The sequence below is a fragment of the Dendrobates tinctorius genome, unplaced genomic scaffold, assembly GCF_039654945.1.
Source record: "Dendrobates tinctorius isolate UK_male_01 unplaced genomic scaffold, ASM3965494v1 ptg000254l, whole genome shotgun sequence".
Taxonomy (NCBI): Eukaryota; Metazoa; Chordata; class Amphibia; order Anura; family Dendrobatidae; genus Dendrobates; species Dendrobates tinctorius.
The window spans coordinates 9,221,174-9,244,800 of record NW_027361921.1 but is presented as its reverse complement, the minus strand read 5'-3'; the positions used below and the strand labels follow the sequence as shown (position 1 = coordinate 9,244,800).

At 43.8% G+C, this 23,627-nt stretch overlaps 1 protein-coding gene across 8 annotated transcripts in view; it reads left to right on the top strand.

The window, feature by feature from the left end:
- TNRC18 (trinucleotide repeat containing 18) overlaps positions 1-23,627 on the top strand; it is a 753,175-nt gene that overhangs the window by 275,571 nt on the left and 453,977 nt on the right. For 7 of the 8 annotated variants that reach the window (XM_073558135.1, XM_073558139.1, XM_073558141.1 and 4 more), the window contains 3 exons: positions 16,824-17,115; positions 22,373-23,188; positions 23,309-23,487. In XM_073558135.1, coding sequence (XP_073414236.1) covers positions 16,824-17,115; positions 22,373-23,188; positions 23,309-23,487 — 1,287 coding nt within the window. The remainder of the gene's footprint in view (positions 1-16,823; positions 17,116-22,372; positions 23,189-23,308; positions 23,488-23,627) is intronic. The other variant, XM_073558138.1, reaches the window with a different exon arrangement.

Here is a 23,627-nt window from a genome sequence, read left to right as displayed (position 1 = left end):
TCCACCGTGGGGACCAGGATCAACACCCTATCTCCGGGTGCAAACGTACGGATCTTGGCGCCCCTATCATAGATTCTTTTTTGGGCTCCTTGAGCCTGTATCATGTGTTCTTTGACGATAGGCATAACAGCCGCAATACGGTCCTGCATTTGTGTGACGTGATCTATCACTGTTTTAAATGGAGTGACCTGACCCTCCCAGGTTTCTTTTGCAACGTCTAACAGTCCGCGAGGACGTCGGGCGTACAATAACTCGAAAGGCGAGAATCCCGTGGAAGACTGGGGTACTTCCCTGATGGCAAAAAGCAAATACGGAAGTAAATAGTCCCAGTTCTTCCCATCCTTGTCTATCACCTTTCTCAGCATCTGCTTCAGAGTTTTATTGAACCGTTCAACCAACCCGTCTGTTTGAGGGTGATACACGGATGTGCGTAACGGTTCGATTTGTAACAATCGGCAGAGCTCCTTCATTATCCTGGACATAAAGGGGGTCCCCTGGTCGGTGAGTATCTGTTTTGGTATACCGACCCGACTAAACACATGCACCAGCTCCTTGGCAATTGTCTTGGTGGCCGTGTTACGCAAAGGGATGGCCTCCGGGTAACGAGTGGCATAATCCAAGATGACCAGGATATGTTGGTGTCCACGTGCAGACCGTGGAAGGGGCCCAACTAAATCCATCCCAATCCTCTCAAACGGGACTTCAATAATAGGTAGGGGTACCAGAGGGCTACCGAACCGGGGCTTAGGTGCAGAGGCTTGGCAGTCAGGACAAGACTCGCAATATACACGAATATCATGATGCATGCCTGGCCAAACAAAACAGTGTAATTTCCTTTCAGTGGTTTTCTGGACTCCCAGGTGACCTCCCATCACATGTCTGTGGGCCAGGTCCAGCACCTGCCGCCGGTAGGGTTTTGGCACGACTAATAGTTGCACCGTATCTTCCCCCTTTTTCTCTATCTGATAGAGTAAATCATTCTCCAGAACCATGTAAGGATATGCCAGCCTAGAGCCAGGTTCTACGGGTACCACATTTATCACTTTTACATTTGTCCTAGCCTGAGAAAGGGTAAGATCCTTTATTTGCTCGCTTTGGAAGTCATCTTTCTGAACTTCTAAATCCGGCAAACGGGGAGGTGGACGGCTGTCAGCCTCCTCCTCTTCCCAGGTCTCCTCATTATCACCCGCCATGACTGAAAACGGGAACTGCAGGTCATTTCCCGCAGACTCTTCCCCCCGAGTCTTCCGGGGAGACCTCTTCCAGGGGTTCGGGACCCACACGCTCCCTGGGAGAAGAATCATGTACACTATTACCCGAGGGCATCAACTGATTCTCCCACAATTGCCAGAAGTGGGGAAAATCCCGGCCCAGGATAACATCATGCAATAACGCCGGGACGAGTCCCACTTTATGTTGCACAGACCCATAGGAAGTAGTAATGCATATGACCGTGGTGAGGTACGAACAGGTGTCTCCATGCACACACGTTACAGAAAATTTGTCTGATGGTCCAGTCGGGGCTGACACCAGACTGGCCTTCACCAGAGTCACCACACTTCCCGAGTCTAACAATGCCACCACATTTTTGCCATCAACAGTTAAATCACACAAGTGTTTTTCCACATCCTTTTGACCGGCATTCACACTCACTACCCGTGCAACCATAGACATGCGGTTTTTAGAGTCTGTGATGTCGCACTGCATGGGTTCAGTAGTGACCGGACAGTTCGCAGCAATATGTCCCATCTCTTGGCAGCGGAAACACCTAACGGGCCCCTTGCTTAGACCATAGTTCGTTACTCTCGGCCTCGCAGTGCGGGCAGTCCCGTTTTCCTCCCCCACTGTCTTAGGGATTTTTCCATCTCCCCTACTCCCTGGAACAGTCTTACCGGTTCCACGTGGAGATGATGAAGAACGAGGTGGGGTAGCGTCGTCTCGGAGTCCTTCCGCCACGGAGTAACGTTCAACCAGATCCACCAGTTGATCTGCCGTCGTAGGATTTCCATGGCTTACCCACTTCCTCAGGGCTGGCGGTAGAGCTCTCAGGTACTTGTCCATAACGACTCTCTGGATTATCTCTGGCGCTGTCAACACCTCGGGTTGTAGCCACTTCTTCGTCACGTGGATCAGGTCGAACATCTGGGACCGCTGTGGTTTATCCGGCTGATAAGTCCATTGATGCACTCTCTGTGCACGGACAGCGGTCGTCACTCCCAGCCGGGCCAAGATCTCGGCTTTCAGTTTGTCAAAGTCCTGCGCGGCTTCAGGCTCTAAGTCATAATAAGCCTTTTGGGCCTCACCGGAAAGAAACGGGGCAATCAGGCCGGCCCATCGTGCCTTCGGCCATTTTTCTCTCACCGCCGTCCGTTCAAACGTGGTCAGGTATGCCTCGACGTCATCTTCGGTCGTCATTTTCTGCCAGTACCGACTCGCGTGAATCACTCTCGACTCGGCTTCCAGGTTAAGCTCAGGTAAGCTTGCCAAGCGCTGCGCCACCTGCTGTAGAAGCGAACGATCGGTAACTGTCATGTCCACCAACTCCTTCAACTGGGCCATCATCACCCGATTAGCTTCTTGCTGGACTGCGGTGGACTGTACCAGCGCTTTCACCACGTCCTCCATGCTCATGCTTGCAACGTGATGCCCGCGTTCTCCACCACAATGTGATAAAACACTCCGGGATCGCCTTTGCTGGGGTCAAAGGTCACGTGCATTCAGCATGAAACTCAGGCGCAGAGCTGGGATTCGTGTATAACTGACCCTGGGTCAGGTTTATTAACGGTGAAAGCAATGCAAAAGGAAATAAAACATAAAACAAATCCTTGCCTGTCCGGCACTAACTAAACAATGGACAACCTAACTACCAACTGGCAGGCTTCTCCCGTCCAGCCAAACCACAGTTGCAGTGGGCACTGCTTCCACTCACGTGTGCCTCTCACACAGACAGGCTCTCTGTGTTCCCAGGCTGAGACACTCACACAACCACCTTGCATCCTTTTATATCCACCTCCCATTATCCATTAGTAAGCAGGTGCGATACTGACCAGACTAGGCCACATAGGAAAGGAATCTGGGCGAGATATACCTGCCCTCATCCACTATTCCCACATGATTCTCACAGAATCATATATCAGGATGGTGGAGGCCCTGTATACCTGGATTGTGTGTGTGTGTGTATGTATATGTGTATATATATATATATATATATATATATATATATATATATATATATATATATATATATATATATATATATATATATATATATATATATAATATATGAAATCCAGCAAGAACTCAGCAAACCAGGGTTGGAGTAAAATGATGCTTTTCTTTATTTCTTCAACAAGGTAAAAAAACGACCCTCAAGGATCAGAAACCAGAGTGCATGGCAGAAATATGCGCAGATGGGACTACGCGTTTCGGCGGCTTAATCCGCCTTCTTCACGGTCCAAACCATGCACTCTGGTTTCTGATCCTTGTGGGTCGTTTTTTTTACCTTGTTGAAGAAATAAAGAAAAGCATCATTTTACTCCAACCCTGGTTTGCTGAGTTCTTGCTGGATTTCCTTTTTGTTCTCCTATTGAAGGATCTACTCCTAATCCAGTCCGTGCAGGTACTTGATTACCAGGTGGGAAAGACCCATGAGTCTCATTGCTGCAGCTGGACACTGACACACATACTATATATATACATACACTAATTGTGGTTCATGACAACATTTTTTGGTTCAATTTTTTTTCTATTTTCCGCCTCTAAAACCTTTGTGCGTCTTATGGTCCGGTATGTCTTATAGTCAGAGAAATAAGATACCTTTCGTGTGTCCTCTATTTCCTCATAGATTGTAAGCATATGAGCAGGGCCGTCACTCCTTTTTTTATCTATTAAGTTGTGTTAGGGTACCGTTACACTTAGCGATGCACCAGCGATCCCGACAACGATATGGATTGCTGGTGCATCGCTAAGTGGTCGCTAGTGAGCTGCCACACAGGCACATCTCACCAGCGACACAGCAGCGGTCGGGGGTCGCTACTTACCTGTCAGACGAGGCGATCCTGACGTCCTCCCGCCCGCGTCCACGCGTCGCTCGTCGGCGCCACAGGAAGCGCCCGACGAGAAATGATCCAGGACGTTCTCGCGCGACCAGCGATGAGCAGCGGGGGAGCCGGTCGGAGGTAAGTATCACATGTAGCGATATCACTAGCAATATCGCTGCTATGTCACAAAATCGGTGACGTTAAAGCGATATTGCTAGCGACATCGCTATGTGTAACGGGGGCTTTACTCTGTAATGTCTTTTATTGTACATGTGTCATCTCAGTTGTAAAGTGCTGTGGAATATGTTGGCTATTTAGAAATAAAAATTATGTACTTTGCGATCCAGTTTAGTGATCCATTGCCTAGTAGTGGGTGTAATGGAGGATTTCCAATGTCTGGGCATTATGGCTAGAGCAGCTGAGAATAAAAAATTGTAATATACCTTTCGTCCTTGAGGAATTGGGTTCAGGAAGTAAAGAAAGAAGTGCAGTATTAGGCGATGGGAGCAGACAAATGTCTGTCACTTGAAAGTAAATTTCAAAAATTGCATGCCAAAATAGCAGCAAGAAGAGGCAAGATCACCAGATATGAGCATAACAAATTATTGACATCTTATGAGTCATCGTAAATATCTTGAGGCTATTCAACTCTGAGTAATCTGTAGTTCGTTTTGCCAGATATCAAGATAGTCAGGCTCACCATCTGATCATCAGTAAGGATATTGTATAGTTGAGAAGTGAGATGAGAAGTTTGAGAGATTAGGAAAAGGAGGGACTCAAAGGAAGTAGGGAGAGGAGAAATCACACCTTGAGTGAACATTGTTCAAAGGAAGGCCTGTAGTGCCATATGTTATTGCCTTGACAGAGACACACCTGGGCAGGCCCCCTGCAGGTCAGCAAAAGAGGCAAGTTTCAAACAATCAGTTATAACCTTTCCGACAGTCTGAATGCCATCCTAAAAAGGAATCTTTCCCCATAGTAGGTGGAATAGGTGGTCTATCTAAAAGAAGACTCATGAGGCCTGGTCTGTGTGCGAGGATTTAACGTCGCATTGGACTTGTCCTAGAATGTCAGTAGGGATTGAGTCAAAGGTAAGAACCCAGAGATTGGAGGTCTAATATGGAGGAAAACCATACGGCACTGAACTTAGGGGTATGTAGAATGATAGTTTTTCAACTTCAACTCATTGTTGGTTTAATTATGTTTGCAGTCTATGATAATTGAGAGAGGAACCCATTGATAATAACATTCAAAGTTGGGATTTCTGCTTCTCTCGATTTACTACATCTGAGGGTTTCTGCCTATAGTAAGCGTATACGCCCTAAAATGATGCGTGTCAAAGCGCAAGTTGACTGTTGGCATCGTTGTAGCCTATAGCCCAGTCTGCCCATACTCTCGAATCCCGTTTTTTGGGGGTAGGGAGGCCGGACGCAAGCCCTGGCAAGATAAGCGACCATGGGCATAAAAGCTGTGTGAAAGCATCCTTGGGAAACCTATTTTATATATTTTTTCTTTAGACCTGCAGATATTTAGTTTTTGTTCTTGGCTGTTTGTCGTCGTGAAAATGGTTAGACTACCACGTAAAAAAGTTGAAAGCCATGTGGTGGGATATTGTTCCTGAGTGGAGCGTAAAGTCCTGTCCTATTTGTAGCAAAACCTACAGCCAATGGAAGCATGAAACCTACTGACTAAGCAACAATTATCTTTTACTTGTGGAACCTGTCATCAGGATTGTATATCTCATGCTAATAGCATGTATATGAAGGTGCTTTAACCCCTTTCTCCCATCCAACGTATTATACGTCCATGTGACCTGGCACAATTTGACTATGGACGGAATAGTACGTTATCGCGATCGGCCGCTCTCACGGGGGGGATTCTCACAGCTGACACCCAGAACTAGGTGCCAGGAGTGGTCACAGACTGCTCCCGGCACTTTAACCCCTGAAATACTGCGATCAAACAAGATCGCAGCATCCCGGGAGTCGGCGCAGGGCTGAAAGTCCCCCTCCCTTTGGTTCGGAGACCCTCCAGCGGTCCCGATCGTTGCCATGGTGTTCGAATGTTGTCATAACGACATCCGGCTCACCAGAGCTAGGAAACTTGGGAAACTTGTTGATCATGTGCAGTGCATCGCTGACAGCTTCTATGGTATGCAGATGCTGCTTCATCTGCATACTATAGAAGCGGCCAGCATGCAAAAAAAATTATTATCCCATAGTGGGACAAAGTTTAAAAGTTAGGAAAAAGTAAAAAAAAAAGTTTTAAATAGTAAAATTATTTTAAAAATAAAAATAATAAAAAATATCAATATATAGTCTATCACTAAATGAATATTTGAATGAAAAAAAAATCTAAACAATAAAAGTACACTTATTTGGTATTGCCGCGTCCTCAATGACCCGATCTATAAAACTGTCCTACTAGTTAACTCCTTTAGTGAATACCAAAAAAAAAGGCAAAAACAATGCTGTATCATCATACCGCCAAACAAAAAGTGGAATAACACTCGATCAAAAAGATGGATATAAATATACATTGTACCACTGAAAATGTCATCTTGTCCCGGAAAAAAACGAGCCGCCATACAGCTCCATCAGTGGAAAATTTTAAAAAAAAGTTATAGCTCTCAGAATAAAGCAATGCAAAAATAATATTTTTTTTCTATAAAATAGTTTTTATTATAAAAAAGCGCTAAAATATGAAAAAAAACAATATAAATGAGGCATCGCTGTAATCGTACTGACCCAAAGAATAAAACTGCCTTATCAATTTTACCACATATGGAATGGTATAAAGCAGCCCCCCCCCCCCCAAAAAAAAAAAATAAAATAAATAAAAAAAATTCATGAATTGCTGGTTCTTGCTAATTTTGTCTCCCAAAAATCGGAAATAGCGATCAAAAATTGTTGCACTGCAAAAAAACAAAGCCTCACATGACTCTGTGGGCCATAATATAGAAAAATTATAGCTCTCAAACTGTGTTGATGCAGTAACTATTTTTTGCAATAAAAAGTGTCTTTTAGCGTGTGACAGCAGCCAAACATAAAAACCCTTCAGATGTCCTGATATTTCCGTACTGGAGATGTCAGTGTCTGTATGTGTAATTCTTGCGGCACATATGTGTCATGCGTGTGCCGCATCAGAACCACAAGGCCGGATGACAGGGAAGAAGTGTTAGGCTAAGTGCATACGCTGCAGATTGGTCTGCGGATTTTTTTATCTGCGGAACCGCAGGTAAAATGACCTGCGATTTTACCTGCGGATTGGCCTGCGGTTTATCACCTCTACAATGTAGGAGATGGTAAACCGCAGCAGAATCCGCAGAAAAGAAGTGACATGTCATTTCTTTCTGCGGATTCAAAACCGCAGCTTTTCCGCAGTTAAAACTCCGCAGCATGTGCACAGCAGAATGTAAATCCCATAGGATAACATGCTACTGTACACTGTCTTCAGAACTGCTGCAGTTCTGCTGCGGCCAGAACCGCAGCAAAAACCGCAGCGTGTGCACATAGCCTTACAGTAAGCGCTGTTCCCCGGCTCCAGGTGCTGAACACTGCTCTCTTCATTCTCCCCTGCTGTGCCAGCGATCGTCACAAGCAGGGCCAGAATGTTGAGAGTTACATTTAAGTAACAAAAGAGACAGTAGGCGGTGGCTGATGGGACTATTACTCCCATCAGCCTACCCCTGTTGCTGCTAATAACTATGACAGCAGGAGCGGCGGATGGGAGGAGTATTCATCTGCCGCTCCTGCGCTGTAAGTAAATACAGTAATTTAATAAAAATACTTGGGTTCCCTCCTATTTTTGTATGCAAATTGCCTCTTCAGAAAGAAAGAGGACTTTTACTCTACAGCGCCACCTATTGGTAGTAGCGATCCTACAAGTCACAATCAACCCTTTAACGAGTCTTGTAGTATGACTTAGGATACAAGCCAAATCAGAATCTCAATTTGCAGACACGGTGTTTTGAGCTGTTGGCTCTCGTCAGTGCAAAGTATGAGATCTGATTTGGCTAGGTGAGAGGCTCTGGACTAGGGTCTAAGAAGTAAGGTTTCTCCTTGCGGAGAGTGAAATGCCAGCTGTGGCTTGTCAAGGTAAGGAGGCTTATTCGCCGTGCAATGCTCCTCTGGGAAAATAATATGCAAATTGCCTCTTCAGAAAGAACTACATACTACAAGACTCGTTAAAGGGTTGATTGTGACTTGTAGGATCGCTACTACCAATAGGTGGCGCTGTAGAGTAAAAGTCCTCTTTCTTTCTGAAGAGGCAATTTGCATATTATTTTCCCAGAGGAGCATTGCACGGCGAATAAGCCTCCTTACCTTGACAAGCCACAGCTGGCATGTCACTCTCCGCAAGGAGAAACCTTACTTCTTAGACCCTAGTCCAGAGCCTCTCACCTAGCCAAATCAGATCTCATACTTTGCACTGACGAGAGTCAACAGCTCGAAACACCGTGTCTGCAAATTGAGATTCTGATTTGGCTTGTATCCTAAGTCATACTACAAGACTCGTTAAAGGGTTGATTGTGACTTGTAGGATCGCTACTACCAATAGGTGGCGCTGTAGAGTAAAAGTCCTCTTTCTTTCTGAAGAGGCAATTTGCATATTATTTTCCCAGAGGAGCATTGCACGGCGAATAAGCCTCCTTACCTTGACAAGCCACAGCTCCTATTTTTGATAACCATCCAGACAAATCTCACAGCTGGGGGCTGCAACCCTCAGCTGTCAGCTTCAGCAAGACTGGTTATCAAGAATAGAGGGTTCCCCGCGCTGTTTTTTTAATTATTTAAATAAATAAAAAAACCGTGTGGGGTCCCCCCTATTTTTGACTATCAGCCTTTCTAAAGCAGTCAGCTGAGGGTTCCAGCCCCCAGCTGTGAATTTTTTTCCTTAGAAACTAGCTCAGGGATAGGAAGCAAAGGGTGGTTAATAATGGAGCACACTCAGACTGGGTCACAATTAACAGTGGGGTACCACAGGGGTCAGTATTGGGCCCCCTTCTTTTTAACATATTTATTAATTATCTTGTAGGGCACATACAGAGTAGAATTTCAATATTTGCAGATGACACTAAACTCTGCAGGGTAATCAATACAAAGGAGGACAATTTAATATTGCTGGAAGATTTATGTAAACTAGAAGCTTGGGCTGATAAATGGTAAATGAGCTTTAATGGGGATAAATGTAAGGTCATGCACTTGGGTAGAGCAAATAAAATGTATAATTATGTGCTTAATTGTAAAACACTGGGCAAAAGCATCAATGAAAAAGACCTGGGTGTATGGGTGGATGACAAACTCACATTTAGTGGCCAGTGTCAGGCAGATGCTGCAAAAGCAAATAAAATAATGGGATGCATTAAAAGAGGCATAGATGCTCATGAGGAGAACATAATTTTACCTCTATATAAGTCACTAGTGTGACCACACTTCGAATACTGTGTACAGTTCTGGTCTCCGGTGTATAAGAAAGACATATCTGAACTAGAGCGGGTGAAGAGAAGAGCGACCAAGGTTATTAGGGAACTGGGGGGGTCTGCAATACCAAGACAGGTTATTACACTTGGGGTTATTTAGTTTGGAAAAACAAAGGCTAAGGGGTGATCTTATTTTAATGTTTAAATATATGAGGGAACAGTACAAAGACCTTTCTAATGACCTTTTTACTCATAGACCTGAGACAGGGACAAGGGGGCATCCTCTACATCTAGAGGAAAGAAGGTTTAAGCATAATCACAGATGCGGATTCTTTACTGTAAGAGCAGTAAGACTCTGGAACTCTCTGCCATATGATGTTGTAATGAGTGATTCCCTGCTAAAATTTAAGAGGGGACTGGATGCTTTTCTTGAAAAATATGTTACAGGTTATATGCTCTAGTTTCCTTGATATTGCTTTTATCCACGTAGCTAGTCTGATCGCCAAATGTGGAGTCGGGAAGGTTTTTTTTTTTCTCCAATGTGGAGCTTACTGTTTGCCACATGGGTTTTTTTTTTGCTTTCCTCTGGATCAACATGTTAGGGCATGTAGGTTAGGCTATGGGTTGAACTAGATGGACTTAGTCTTCCTTCAACCTTGATAACTATGTAACTAGGGGCTTGTATTCTCAAACTGGTAAGGGGCCATGGATATTGACCCCCCCAGCCTAAAAATAGCAGCCCGCAGCTGCCCAGAAAAGGCACATCTATTAAATGCGCCAATTCTGGCGCTTTGCCCTGCTCTTCCCACTTGCCCTGTAAGCGGTGGCAAGTGGGGCAATATTTGTGGGTTTGAGGTCTCCAAGCCCAAGGCTTAGTAATGGCGAGGTCTGTAAGACACCCATCCATTACTAATCCTATAGTTGTATTGTAAATATACACAGACACTCAGAATAAAGTCCTTTATTTGGAAAAAAATGACAGTCTCCTTTATTAATCTCAATTAAACCATATTTACAATCACGCCTAATCCAAGCGAAGCTCTCGATCTCCTGTAATAAAAAAATAAAATAAAAAAGCAACAATTTACCATACCTGTCCGTCGTTGTGTCCCACGCCGTAATCCATATCGGGGGGATATACAGTTTTCAACCTGGACGGTGCCAAGATGTGACCGTCCCGGCTGAAAACCACTGGTGAATGAGATGCTGGGGAATGCAGCGTTAGTAACCGGAGGTGACGTCATAGAGGTTACTTTTGGTCACTGATCTCTTTTCCCAACCGGGCAGAGCTGCGATCAGATTTCCGCCAGAACAGTGAGCGCTCACGGTGCTAGCGGGGATCTCACCGAAGTCACCGCAGCTCAGCCCGTTGGGGAATGTAGCTCACTGACCGAAGGTAACCTCTATGATGTCATCCTCGGTTACTGATGCTATGTTCCCTGCCGGGCTCAGCTGCGGTGACTTCAGTGAGATCCCCGCTAGTATCATGAGCCGTGAGCACTCACTGTGCTAGCGGGGATCTGATCGCAGCTCTGCCCGACTGGGAATGGAGCTCAGTAACCGAAGGTTTAGCACCCGGCGCTGGGAAACAGCGCTTACTGTAACGCTCCTTCCCCGTCGCCGATGCGTGTCACATGGATGACATCAATGTGTGTTATGTGTATGCACATATGCGGGACATTTTATGGCCCGTGCTGACATTAAAAAAATGGACATGACAGCATGTTTTGCACACGGACACGGTTTGTGGAAACACACTGACATGTGCACAGACCCATTCACTTGAATAGGCAAATAGCGCTCCGTTCCTCCTGAGTCTCTCCGCATGGCTAAGTAGTACTGTACAGCCACATATGGGGTATTGCCCAAAATTGTGGGTCAAATGTTGTTGCCATTTTTACCCACTTCTTGTGTGAAAATGTAAAATCTTTGGCTAAACCAAAATTTTGGTGATAAAAATGTAGTTATTTTGTCCTCACTGCCCAATGGTGTAAAATTCTGTGACACCCATGGTGTCAATATGATCACTACACCCCTAGATGAATTCATTGAGGGGTGTAGTTCGTAAAACAGGGTCACTTATGGGAGGATTCTGCTGTTTTGGCACGTCATGGGCTCTCCCAGTGGTTTTCTGGCACCTGCAAACCATAACAGTAAAATCTGGGGCTCCTTTCCTTCTGAACTTTATGTGCCCAAACAGTGGTTTACCCACATATGGGGTATCAGCGTACTCAGGACAAATTTGCACAATAACTCTTGGGGTCCAATTTCTCCTGTTACCTTTGGGAAAATAAAAAATTAGGAGTGAAAAGATCATTTTTGTGGAAAAAGTATGATTTTTTATGGCTCTACGTTATAAACTTCTGTGAAGTACTTGGGGGTTCAAAGTGTTCACCACACATCTAGATAAGTTCCTTGGGGGTCTAGGTTCCAAAATGATGCAACTTGTTTGGAGTTTCCACTGTTTAGGCACATCATGGGCTCTCCAAACGCGACATGACGTGTGATCTCAATTCCAGTCAATTTTGCATTGAAAAGTCAAACGGCGCTCCCTCCCTTCCGAGCTCTATCATGCGCCCAAAGAGGGGTTTACCTGCATATGTGGGTTATCAGCGTACTCAGGAGAAATTGCACAACAATGTTTTGGGTCCAATTTCTCGTGTTTTCCTTGGTAAAATAAAAAAAAATTGGATCTGAAGTAAATTTTTTTCTGAAAAAAGTAAAATGTTCATTTTTTTTAATTTATTTATTTATTTTAAACATGCCAAAAATTCCTGTGAGGCACCTGAAGGGTTATTAAACTTCTTGAATGTGGTTTTGAGCACCTTGAGGGGTGCAGTTTTTAGAATGGTGTCACTTTTGGGTATTTTCTGTCATATAGACTCCTCAAAGTGACTTTAAATGTGATGTGGTCCCTAAAAGAAATGGTATTGTAAAATTGAGAAATCGCTGGTCAAGTTTTAACCCTTATAACTTTGTAACAAAAAAAATTTTGGTTCCAAAATTGTGTTGATGTAAAGTAGACATGTGGGAAAAGTTGCTTATTAAGTATTTTATGTGCCATATCTCTGTGATTTAAGGGCATGAAAATTCAAAGTTGAAAAATTGTGAAAATTTCGCCAAATTTCCGTTTTTTCACAAATAAACGCAAGTCATATCAAACAAATTTTTACCACTATCATGAAGTACAATATGTCACGAGAAAACATTGTCAGAATCACCAGAATCCATTGAATCGTTCGAGAGTTATTACCTCATATAGAGAAAGTAGTCAGAATTGGGAAAATTGGCCTCGTCATTAACATATAAGCACAAAAGTATTCCGGACTTACATATAACCCTTGCCGAAATGAATTAAAGAGATCCAGAAAAAATATATTAAAATATCATATTTATTAAATACAATTAAAATTACAAATCACTAAAAACTGCCCAATAGAAGGCACAGTATACCCAAATAACAAATACAGGTAGTTTAAATTCAAAGCCACAAAAATCACAAAATGACAAATTATATAAAGTCACATATAGCGATAACAGGATCTGCCAATCTAGCTCCCTATATCCATATTATACCAAAAATAGTAGAAATAGAAGAAACTCAATAATTACTAGGCTTCAAAGCAGGTCATAAATCACATGTAGCTGAAAACATCATATGCCCATAGAGATGTAGCGGCAACATGACTGGCCAGTCTAAGTCCCCTAAACCCTCCTAATGGGTAAACCGCTCCAATGTGAGTAAAAGTTGTATATAAATAGAGTGACAATACCTGAATAAGGTAGATACAGTAAGCAATGGGCACTGCAGCCTCCTCCACCCCAACGCGCGTTTCGCATTAAGCTTCTTCCGGGGGCGTGTCCCAATGACGGGCTGGCTGTGTTTAAATACCGCTGATAGCAAATCATTAAGCGCCATACAAAATTGAAAGTGAAAAAAAATGCGTGATCAGGTGAGGACTCTGCTTGATGACAAGCGGCGCATCCGCTGTTGGACACCGCCGCCAAACGTCACTTCCGGTGACGCGCTCACCGGCATCATGGGCAAAGCCCATGATATACGGCTGAGAGCACTCACGGAAGTGAGCGGCATGACACAACTGCGCAAGCGCACCATCAGGGCAGAGATCAATAGTCCTGTGACGATAGTGTTTAAATATCTTAAAGGAATAAAAAAGTGCATAATGGATACTTTAATCTAAATATCGGTGTTATACAGTGAACAAGTGACTGGTGTGTGTGTGTATGTATGTATATATATATATATATATATATATATATATATATATTTTTTTTTTTAACAATATATATCAATAATACATAAATATAATGTAGTGAAAAAAATAATATAAATTGCTCAACACGCTGAGCAAGAGTGCAAAAAAATGCAAGTGCCCAATGACACAGGCGCTTATGAAAAAACCCTTCCATCAATTAAAAATATATCCAAATTTAAATACAAAAGATCTAAAAGAGAGAGAAAGAAAAGAAGAAACATGCCCAGTATTTTTCCAAATATACAAATATCTATACATGTCAATCACAAGATACACTTGATGATGATATTGTACAATGCTCAAGGCATGCTCAAATGCAATAGTAGACAATCTCAAGGATAAAATACCTTACATTCATCCAAACCTATTGATATTCCAGACATTTATATACTGGGTATTACATGATAATATAATGATATTCATGACACGTACATAGAATCCTCTAATCCCAATTAATCATATCCAACAATACATCTCTGTTATCTAAGCATGCTCAAATCCTAACTACAATAAAAAAAGAAATGGTATTGTAAAATTGAGAAATCGCTGGTCAAGTTTTAACCCTTATAACTTCGTAACAAAAAAATTTTGGTTCCAAAATTGTGCTGATGTAAAGTAGACATGTGGGAAAAGTTGCTTATTAAGTATTTTATGTGCCATATCTCTGTGATTTAAGGGCATGAAAAGTCAAAGTTGAAAAATTGCGAAAATTTCGCCAAATTTCCGTTTTTTCACAAATAAACGCAAGTCATATCAAACAAATTTTTACCACTATCATGAAGTACAATATGTCACGAGAAAACATTGTCAGAATCACCAGAATCCATTGAATCGTTCGAGAGTTATTACCTCATATAGAGAGTAGTCATAATTGGGAAAATTGGCCTGGTCATTAACATGCAAACCACCAGGGCTGTGGAGTCGGTAAGCCAAACCTGCGACTCCGACTCCGACTCCGACTCCTCAATTTCCCTTACACCGACTCCGACTCCGACTCCCACATATATTGCTTATATTTAAGTGAAAAATGTATTGTAGTACAATGTGAACATCAGACATTTAATCATTTCTATGATACAATAATCAAGATATTTAGATAGAACATAATATCTATTTATCTATTTGGAATCTATTGACAGATTTGCAGTGCAGTGTTTCTTTATTCAACCATTAAAGGTCACACAATAAAGGACGGGCAGATAACATGTGGCATGTGGGGAAAAAAGACGGACGACAGCCTGGACCTGTTGAAGCGTCTGTGTACGCGAAATGGCTGTGGTCCGTCTTTTTCCCTGCATGCCTCATGTTATCTGCCCGTCCTTTATTGTGTGACCTTTAATGGTTGAATAAAGAAACACTGCACTGCAAATCTGGGTGCGTGCCGCATCTTTTTCCTTCTGTTACAAATACACACACACACACACACACACACACACACACACACACACACACACACACACACACACACACACACACACACACACTGTGACTTATCTCGGCTAAGATAAAGCCTAGATCCTCAGGCTACAGTCAACACACACTGTGACTTATCTCGGCTAAGATAAAGCCTAGATCCTCAGGCTACAGTCACACTATGGGCGTAGCCAGGATCAAACCTGGGGGGGGGGGCAGAACTTCATACTATTCTGCAGAATTTCATACTGCACACCTCAGCTGCTGCAGAACCTCATACTGCACACCCCTACACTTGAAATAAAAAGCCTGCACCTTAACATGTGAATGTAGTCTATTTATTCCAACTATCAATTGATGTTGATGTGTTACTGAAGACGAGCAATGCCTGACCTGGGCGTCCTTTTGGGCAGCTATGAGGTGTACCTGACTGGTGCTAAAAAAAGGAGTGTTAGTCTGTGTTCTACCCGGCTTTCATTCTTTTTGGTACAGATATGATATGGATAGACAGATATGGATAAATGGATATATACAGTAGATAGAGCAGATTTCTAATCTGCTTTTGCTATTGAAAACATTATCTATGAGCTCAAAAACCTTTCAGGTGATGCGGTTTTTGAAAAAGCTGATCGGCTTTTGCAACTGAAAAACGTATCCTCAAAAAACGCAGGAAAAACGCTGTGTGTGAATGAATCCTTAGATCAGGAATAGAACAGCCATTTATAGGACATTTCATAACTTTCCCAAATTCCTATGAAAAAATATTCAGCACATTCTGCATTGAACTACTGTACCCAATTTATTATATATTTTAGGAGTCGGAGTCGGTCTATTTTATACTGACTCCAACTCCGACTCCGACTCCGACTCCACCAAAATGAGCACCGACTCCGACTCCACGACTCCGACTCCGACTCCACAGCCCTGCAAACCACCCTTGGGGTTAAGGGGTTAAAGGACTTGTATAGTCCAAATCGATAAGCCTGCAGTTACTTTGTGTGATTGCAGACTTAGGCGTTCCCCCAGCACACGCACTGTGTGGCGCGGGAATTCGCCAGCTTCACACCTGGGACCGGAGGGTATGTATACATATGCCCTATATATACTCCTGGCCAGTGGGGTCGGCCTTGCTTCCATACAAGTGTATAAAGAGGGAGGCCTTGCCATCTGGCCTGGAGCATGTATAGCGTGTCAAAAGAAGAAAAAGGTTCCAGCTTCCAAATATGCAAAAATGTATTAAAGGCATAAGAACAGAGATGCACGGACAAGCCACATCATGCTTGTCCGTGCATCTCTGTTCTTATGCCTTTAATACATTTTTGCATATTTGGAAGCTGGATCCTTTTTCTTCTTTGGACTGTTTCACGTGTGGCTTTACGAAATCCGAGCTTCCACGCACCACCATTAGCTAAGTCAGGTGAGCTGGTTAATTTCTCTCGGATATCAATGTATAGCTTGTACATACCATCTGTTCCCGAGTCTGAAACCAGCGAATCCCCACAGTGCACAGTGAGTGCGCTGGGGAGATTCATAAGTCTGCAGTCACTCTGTCGGTTTGGACCTGACAACCCCTTTAATGCAGAGCAAATCCTTACTTGTAGTGCTTTTGTATTTTGACTGTTAGTATTAATCTTTCTCTGAGCAAAGGGGTTGTCTGTTTTTAATCTTTAGGAGCAGATGAAACTGGGACAAGAAAAAGTTGGGGATTTGCCTTCACAAACTGATAAGGAAAGCTCTTTCTGCAGTTCTCCATCTAATTCCTGTAGCAAAGTGTTTGGTTCCTCACCTCTCCTTGAATCATTCTCTGCAACAAAAGAATTGGAAGAAGATTCTCATAAATACTCTGAGCAGCCATCTTTCAGCAGTGCTTCACCTGCTTCAATGTTGCTAACCAAAATAGAAGATAATGTTGGGTCAGTGAAAGATCCACCTATGGAACAAGGTAGCTCTTCTCCACTCCAAGGTTTGCTTTTATCTGGCCTACTTTTTTTTGCAAATAAGTTAAACACAAATATCTGGCTGACTGAGGACAGCTTTCAGCATGGAAACCATTTTTGGTCCATGTGACCAAGCAGTTATCAACAAATGTTTTTGCTTTAGGCCTTTTTCACACATAATTTTTTTCCAATCAGTCGCAATCCGTCAAAGTTGTAAAAACAATGGATCCTGCGCAGATTGTGAAAAACTGATGTGACTGATCAGTTTTTTCGACTGATCCGTTGCAGCAGATGCAGCCTGAGGTAAACTTTGTCCCTTGTGCTTTGAAAGAGAGAGAGAGATTTTTTTTATGTGCCAGAATGGAAAAAGCAGCCGTGGGGGTTAAATTAAAGGATTAGAAATTATTCCGGGCATGCTCATTTATAAAAAAAAAAAAAACGGAATCTGTTGCCAGATTCCGTCTTTTGATGGACAGCGACGGATCCTGTGCCCATAGGCTTCCATTATAGCCAACGACGAATAGCGCTGGATCCGTCGCTGTCCGACTTTTTGACATACTCAAAAAACTTTCCTACGTCCGTTGTCTCCGGCCAACGGAAAAAGAATTTCCGACGGATCCGTCGAACGACGGATGAAACGTGCGGCCATCCGTCGCTAATACAAGTCTATAAGAAAAAAACGGTTCCAGCAACCTCAGTTGCTGGATCCGTTTTTTTCAAAAAACGACAGATTGTGACTGATGGCAAAAAACTGATGTGTGAAAGGGGCCTTAAAGAAAACATTTAGGTATCACTCCAACATTTGTTTCAATCCTTTTGTTAGTAGACATGTACAGTTGTGCTGAAAAGTTTACATAACCCTGCAGAATTTTTGCTTTCTTCGCCTTTTTTCAGAGAATATGAATGATGACACCAAAACTTTCTTTACTTATGGATAGTGGGTAGGTGATGTCATTTATTGTCATACTACTTTGTTTTCTCTTTTTAAATCATAATGACAATCCAAAGCATCCAAATGACCATGATCAAAAGTTTACATACCCATGTGATTTTGGCCTGATAACATGAACTGAAGTTGATACAAATGGGTTTGAATGGCGACTAAAGGTAACATCCTTACCTGTGACCTGTTTGCTTGTAATCAGTGTGTGTGCATAAAAGTTTGAGTTTCTGGGATCCAGACAGACTCTTGCTTCCTTCAACCAGCCACTGACGTTTCTGGATTGTGAATCATGGGGAAAGCAAAAGAATTGTCAATGGTTCTTTGGGATTAGGTACCGTATTTTTCGGATTATAAGACGCACTTTTGTTCCCCCAAATTTTTTGGGAAAGTGCTGGGTGCGTCTTATAATCTGAATCTGTGTGCTGCTGTGCTATAGAGTAGGGGGGGGCGGTTCTGGCATAGTGTCAGGGGGCTGGGGTGGGCTGGCTGTGGGCTGCAGAGACAGCGGGTGGTCACGCGCTCCGCTCATTAGGCTCATGTAATATTCACTGCACCCGCTGTACATCACCTCGGTGCTGAAGCAGCACCAAGTTGGTAGACAGGGGAGCGGTGCATATTACATGTGCCTGCACAACCCCCCCCCCCCCCCTGCCCCATCACTATAGTCACCTTTGGACTATGGTTCCTGCTCCCAGCTCCCCTGTGGCTCTTCCTGTGTGCCCCGACATCTTCCTTCTGCGAGGGAGCGCGGCAGGAGCTGCTCATTCAGGCAGTTCATTGCAGTTTCAGGACCTTCTGCCATGTGACCAATAGGACTTGCGGTCACGTGACTCCCAGTGTGCACTGCGAGTCACATGACCACAGGTCCTATTGGTCACATGAAGGAAGGTCCTGAAGCTATGATGAATTGCCTGAATGAGCAGCTCCTGCCACGCGCCCTCGCAGGATGAGGATGTCTGCACACACAGGAAGAGCCACAGGGGAGCTGGGAGCAGAAGCCATCATCGTAAGGTGAGGTTAAGTGTTTATTTTATCATGTACTTGCCAGCAGGGGGTAATATAGCGATGGGGGCCATGTGTGACAGCAGGGGAGAATATAGGGACGGAGGGGACAAAGTGTGCTAGCAGAGGGGAATATAGGGACGGGAGGGACAATGTGTGCCAGCAGGGGGGAATACGTATAGGGACGGGGGGGCCCATGTGCATGCCAGCAGGGGGGAATATAGTGACGGGGGGGCTGTGTGCATGCCAGCAGGGGGGTATATAGGGACGTGGGGCCCATGTGCATGCCAGAAGGGGGGAATATAGGGAAGGGGGGCCCAGGTGCATGCCAGCAAGGGGGAATATAGGGAGGGGGGCCCTTGTGCATGCCAGCAGGGGGGGAATATAGGGACGGGGGGGCGTGTGCATGCCAGCAGTGGGGAATATAAGGACGGAGGTGGCCGTGTGAATGCCAGCAGGGGGGAATATAGGGATGAGGGGCCCGTGTGCATGCCAGCAGGGAGGATGTAGGGACAGTGGGCCCGTGTCCATGCCAGCAGGGGGGAATATAGGGAGGGGGCCGTGTGCATGCCAGCAGGGGGGAATATAGGGACGGGGGGCCCATGTACATGTCAGCAAGGGGAAATATAGGGATGGAGGGGCCCGTGTGCATGCCAGCAGGGGGGAATATAGGGGGGGCGTGTGCATGCCAGCAGGGGGCAATATAAGGACGGGGGAGGGGCCGTGTGAATGCCAGCAGGGGGGAATATAGTGATGGGGGGGCCGTGTGCATGCCAGCAGGGGGGCATATAGAGAGAGGGGGGGGCAAGTGCGTGCCAGCAGGGGGGCATATAGTGACTGGTGGGGCCAGAACCAGGATGGGATGGGGGGGCAATGTGCCAGGATGGGGATTATATAGATACCAGGATGAGGGACGTATACGGTATATGATTTGAAAGACGGACACTGACATTATAAGACACATCTCCATTTAGCATAAAAAATAATTTTTCTCTTTTCTTCACCGAATTTGGGGGTGCGTCTTATAATCAGGTGCATCTTATAAAACGAAAAATATGGTAGTTGAACTGTATAAATCAGGAAAGGGATACAAAAAGATATCCAAGGAATTGATAATGCCAGTCAACAGAGTTCAAACTGTGATTAAAAAAAATGAAAAAACAAAACCACGGTCAGGTAGAACACCAAAAATTTTGTCCACAACTGCCAGGATACTTGTTCAGGATGCAAAGAAAAACCCACAAACACATCAGCTGAAATCCTGGACTGTCTGAAAACTAGCAGTGTGGCTGTTTCAAGATGCACAATAAGGAGGCACTTGAAGAAAAATGGGCTGCAGGGTCAAATCGCCAGAAGAAAGCCATTACTGCGCAAATGCCACAAAGTATCTTGCCTACAATACGCAAAAGAGCACAGAGACAAGCCCCAAACTTCTGGAACAAGGTATTTTGTACTAATGAAACCACAATTGAACTTTTTGGCCACAACCATAAATGTTACATTTGGAGAGAGGTCAACAAGGCCTATGATGAAAGGAGCACCATTCCTACTGTAAAGCACAGAGGTGGATCGCTGATGTTTTGGGGATGTGTGAGCTCCAAAGGCACAGGAAACTTGGTCATAGTTGAAGGAAAGATGAGTGGAGCACGTTATCAGCAAATACTGGAGACAAATTTGCAATCATCAGCCCAGAAACTGCGCATGGGACGTACTTGGAGGTTCCAACATGACAACCATCTAAAGCACAAGGCCAAGTCAACCTGTCATTTGCTACAGCAGAACAAAGTGAAGGTTCTGGAGTGGCCATCTCAGTCTCCTGACCTTAATATAATGGAGCCACTCTGGGGAGATCTCAAGCACACAGTTCATGCTAGATAGCCCAGGAATTTACAGGAGCTGGAGTTTTTTTGCCAAGAAGAGTGGGCAGCTTTTCCATCTGAGAAAATAAAGAACCTCATTCTCAACTACCACAAAAGACTTCAAGCTGTCATTGCTGTTAGAGGGGGCAATACACGGTATTAAGAAATGGGGTATGTGAACTTTTGATCAGGGTCATTTGGATGTTTTTGGTTGTCATTATGATTTAAAAAGAGAAAACAGTAGTTTCACAATAAATGGCTTCACCAACCACTAGCCATGAGTGTAGAAAACATTTTGGTGTTATTATTCATATTTTCTTAAAAATGCCAAGAAAGCAAATATTCTGCCGAGGTATATAAACTATTGAGCACAACAGTATGTAAGTGTAATGCATGTAGCTACATATTCACTGGTCAGCGACTTCTGTTTTTAGCCCCGCTCTGGGTTGCTCCGGCACTATGTAACACTATGTAAGGCTAGTTTCACACTAGCGTTTATGAGCGCAGCGACGGCCTGCGCACGGCCGCCGCTAAGCCCCGCCCCCTGCCGCGCCTCCGCCGGTAGCTCCGCCTTTATCACTGGGGGCGCAGGCCGTGCGCAGTATGCGTTTGGCGGCGCATGCGTCCTTTTGACGGTGTGCCGACCTGCTCCAAACGCAACCTGCTGCAGTTTGGTTGCGCCGGCGCACCGTCAAAAAGGCGCATGCGCCGCCAAACGCATACTGCGCACGGCCTGCTCCCCCAGTGATAAAGATAGGGGACGCAGGGCGCATGCAGTGTCATGCGCCGGTAGGCGGAGCTACCGACGGAGGCGCGGCAGGGGGCGGGGCTTAGCGGCGGCCGTCCGCAGGCCGTCGCTGCGCTCATAAACGCTAGTGTGAAACTAGCCTAACCTGCAGGATCACTGTGTTCCGGAAGTCTTTTTTTTTTTTTTTTTTTCCCAAGAATGAGGCTACACTTCTTCCTTCTGAGGTCCCATAGACTTGCATTGAGAAGATTTAAAAAAGTGACCTTTGCTACACACAGCAAATAATGTGTGATTTGACTGGTCACAACTGTATTCATGTGAGGCTGAAAATGGGTGAAGAATGTTATTGGTGAGCTACATGCATTACCTAAGTTTTTTAAAAAATTACTGTAGTGATGCTTTAAGGACGTGCACAATTACCAAATCCCACTACATATTTATATTTATTGGATTGCACATGTAAACACTGTGTGTGATCCAAAAATACATAGGGCAGCTGGGCATTTTTTTTTTTAGTGTTGATGTTTATACAGTTCCCTTCATTTTTCTGAGTAGTACACTATACTTTCTTAGAAGATACAAATTTCCATCTCTTTGCTAGTCATAGGATAGCCTAAATCCCACCTTAGGAACTCATGATATTGATGCAATATATACATAATATGCATGGTTTTGTCATGAATAAATGAGAATTCAAGTCCATGTTGATCATAAATTATTTCTGTTTTCAGATGACATGCATGCATACTCAGTGCATCGTCTTTCACCCTCCATGCAGCACCAGCTTTCCTATATAAATCAACCAACAAATGTTGAAAACGCTGAAAATTTTGCTTCCGTTATCAAACTGTCTGAATTAAAGACATGTGATATTGAAACTCCCTTGGATCTCAAACCTGCACATGTGTCTGAGGAAGAAAAGGCAGCTGAATTAACCCCCGACGCCCTTAAAACCGAAGGTTTACCTACAATGACAAGTTGTAAACTCTCCATTCAACCAGATGATTGTAAAGTGTTTGCAGAATGCCAACATTTTCTATGTCAAGAAACAGACTCTGCAAAAGTAGAGAATGAAGACCTCAGAAAAATGGAAAGGCTTTCCCCTTGCATTTCTGAAATTGATCTTTGCATTGGAAAAGGCACATGTTCAACTCAAACGGACTTTACCGACACTTTTGAGTGTCCAAATAGTGAAATTGATTTAGTAAGAATTCTTCATCATGTTAAACCATCCACCAAAACCAGTGATCTTATGGATTTGAACATGAGAAAGGAAAGCTCTTGGACAGATTGTGTGACATCTGGACCTTTGAACTGTCAAGAGAACATGTGTTCTCACCTTTCTGATGTGAAATGTATGAATGATCCACTGGCTGGTATAAATGCGTTGGTTGCGGCATCCGAAATGCCTCAGGCCTGCTGCCTGCCATTCAGAAGCACAGCAGTTTTGGCTCCTGATTCATCAGCAGACAGCTCACTTCTCCAAGGCATTGTCCTACTAAGTGAAATAGCTGAGATCGAGCTTGAGAGACAAAAGCAAATGGACAGTAAGTTCCTTTTTTTTTTAAAACTGTTTCGATGTATAAGGGCAGTTGTAGCTAGCCAATAAAGATAATGCTTCATGCACATGTTAATGTCATTTTTATTTTTTTGCTTTCACTTACCAGATTTGCAAAACTGCCATATTAAGCCTTCTCTTGAAAGCCTGTTGGCCGTTAGCTCTCAAATGTTAATGGAAGTGCTCTCTTCGCCAACTTTGGATTACCTAAAAGCCAAATCAATCCAATTGCCTCGAGAGTTAACGTTAAATAAAAAATATAGCTGGAAACAAGGAAACAATACACCGGTGAGTGGACAAGACTTTTTAATTTAAAGGCTATGTATAATTGTCTTCAAGTCTTTTTTTCAACTATGTAATGGTAAGTGAGCATGATAAGTAGCATATTCTCTGAACAGTCATTATCGTATATTTATTTAAGTATTAAT